The sequence below is a fragment of the Rhagoletis zephyria genome, unplaced genomic scaffold (assembly GCF_001687245.7).
Source record: "Rhagoletis zephyria isolate East Lansing unplaced genomic scaffold, Rhagoletis_zephyria_1.1 Rzeph_scaffold_45313, whole genome shotgun sequence".
Lineage (NCBI taxonomy): Eukaryota > Metazoa > Arthropoda > Insecta > Diptera > Tephritidae > Rhagoletis > Rhagoletis zephyria.
The window spans coordinates 134-2,389 of record NW_016202368.1 but is presented as its reverse complement, the minus strand read 5'-3'; the positions used below and the strand labels follow the sequence as shown (position 1 = coordinate 2,389).

General features: G+C 35.9%; 1 protein-coding gene across 1 annotated transcript; it reads left to right on the top strand.

Moving 5' to 3' along the window:
• Window positions 1-523: 523 nt before the first annotated feature.
• On the top strand, window positions 524-1,643 carry LOC108355397 (zinc finger BED domain-containing protein 4-like; the record flags this gene model as incomplete). Its single annotated transcript, XM_017606558.1, has 2 exons — window positions 524-820; window positions 880-1,643. Coding segments are annotated over exons 1-2 (1,061 nt in total), but the record flags the coding sequence as incomplete, so codon positions are not given.
• Window positions 1,644-2,256: the final 613 nt, after the last annotated feature.

Sequence of the window (2,256 nt, the reverse complement as noted above, 5' to 3'; positions counted from 1 at the left end):
TCAACAAATTTCGAATTTAAAATTTCCAATGTATGCAAAAAACTTGAATCCGGATTGCGCAGACCGCCCTCCGATAAGCAACTAGCATAATTATAATTTTGATCAGTTTCTTCATCCGTTCTGAAACTTAGTTTCGTCAACCCCCTTTTTGAGATTATGCATTAATTTTCAGGTTCATCATATTCGACATCTTTGAGTGGACTGATGAAATCTTCTGCTGTTTTTTAAACATCGATGGTTTGCCTTCGATGTTCGATGTTTTTGCCATCGATGGTTTCGTCCGATGTTTTCCTTCCCATCGATGTTTTGGTTCGATGTTAATCAATTTTTTTTTAACTTTTAAATCGATTAAACCGATGGCAACCCGCCTCAAACGTAAAATAATAATCGATTCATTTAATCGCACATTGAACATCACTAACAAAATATTGAACATCACTAAGTAAAGCACGTTTTGGCGGCATTAATTATACTTCTAGTGTTCATAAATATAGAATAAAGTTGTGCAAAAAAAGTGAAAAATATGCCGCGTATTAGCGAATTTTGGAAGCATTTTACAAAATTATCATCGTCTGCCGCCAAATGCAACCATTGTGGTAATGTGCTCAAAACTTCGGGAAACACTTCAAATTTGAAATGCCACATGCAAAGTGTGCATGGGGAGTTGTTGACTGCAAGCAGCAGTGCAAAGTCTGTTTCTAATGTGAATTCTGTGGCCAGTAAAAATTATAAGCAAACAACTTTAGTTGAAGATGACGAGGATGAAGCATTACTCTCTTCACTTTTACCTTCAACATCACGATCCTCAAGCTGTTCAAATGTGAGTAATTTTTTATTTTAAATTAAATTACTTGAAATTAAATGCAATATGACTTTTAGTTGTCATCGGTGCCTTCCCAACAATCCATAGTCTCGGCATTTCAGCATGTAAAAGATTACAAATCTGGGGGAAAGAAAAATGAAAAAGTATCCCAAGCAATTGTTTTCATGATATGTCGTGATATGCAGCCCATAAGAACTGTGGAAAGACAGGGTTTTTTGAAATTGATGAAAGTTTGTTCGCCTCTTTATGTCGTTCCAAGCCGTTTCACAATAAAGAGAATGATCAATGACAAATTTGTAGCACTACAACATGTTTTGAAGGAAAAGTTGAGAGAAAAATATGTAACAATTACCACTGATGCTTGGACTGACATCCAGATGCGCAGTTATTTGAGTGCTACTGCCCGTTTCATTGATAAAGGGGACAAACTGTATAATGGGAATCTGGGGCTAATACCACTGGATGAAAGCCACACGGCTGAATATCTGGCCTCTAAATTAAAAGATTTATTCTCGGATTGGGGTTTAACTGAAGAATTCATTGTTGCAATTGTCACCGATGGGGCACCCAATATTGTTAAAGCGGCACATTTGGCAGTCGACCCAAAAAAGCATATACATTGTTTCGCACACAATCTCAACTTAGTTGGTCAGCGAGCTATAGAACGTTCCGGCGATGTGCAAGAGCTAGTGGATCATATAAAGAGGATTGTGAAGTGGTTTAAACATAGTGTGGTTGCAAGCGATCAACTTAGAAAGTTAAATGACAAAAAACTCATTCAAAGTGTGCCAACACGTTGGAACTCTACACCCAGAAAAAAGTCAGCTAAAAATATTTCTCTGAACACATGATTTGGTAACTATAACCAAATAATGTAACTATAACCAAATCATGTGTTGAGAGAAATATATTTAGCTTAATTTTTTCTGGGTGTACGTTCAATATGCTACAAAGATTTTTAGAATTGCGACCGTATATAAATGTCATTTTAAACGAATATCCATCAGCACCGATAATGGCAACTGCAAATCAAATAGACGACATTAAAGAAATTGTGAATCTCTTACAACCTTTAGATACTGCTACATCTGAAATATGTGGAGAACAATATTTGACAGGAAGCCTCGCGATTGCCATGTTGTAGTTGAATTGGATAAAAGATTTAGCGGAATTGAACATTGTTTTGTTTAGCAACAATTTTGGACCCTGGTTTCAAAACCATTTATTTCAGTGATCCACTTCAATTATCAAAATCTTTGCAGACTATTGATCGCATTGTTAAACAAATGGAAGCTTTAAACATGTCTTGTTCAACAACTTCTTCCGAATCTGAATCTGGAGATAAGGATACAACCCACAACAACAGTTTATTTAGCGAGCACAACAAAATCATTCAAAGAAAATGGCGAACAAATACGAATACAGAACAGCAA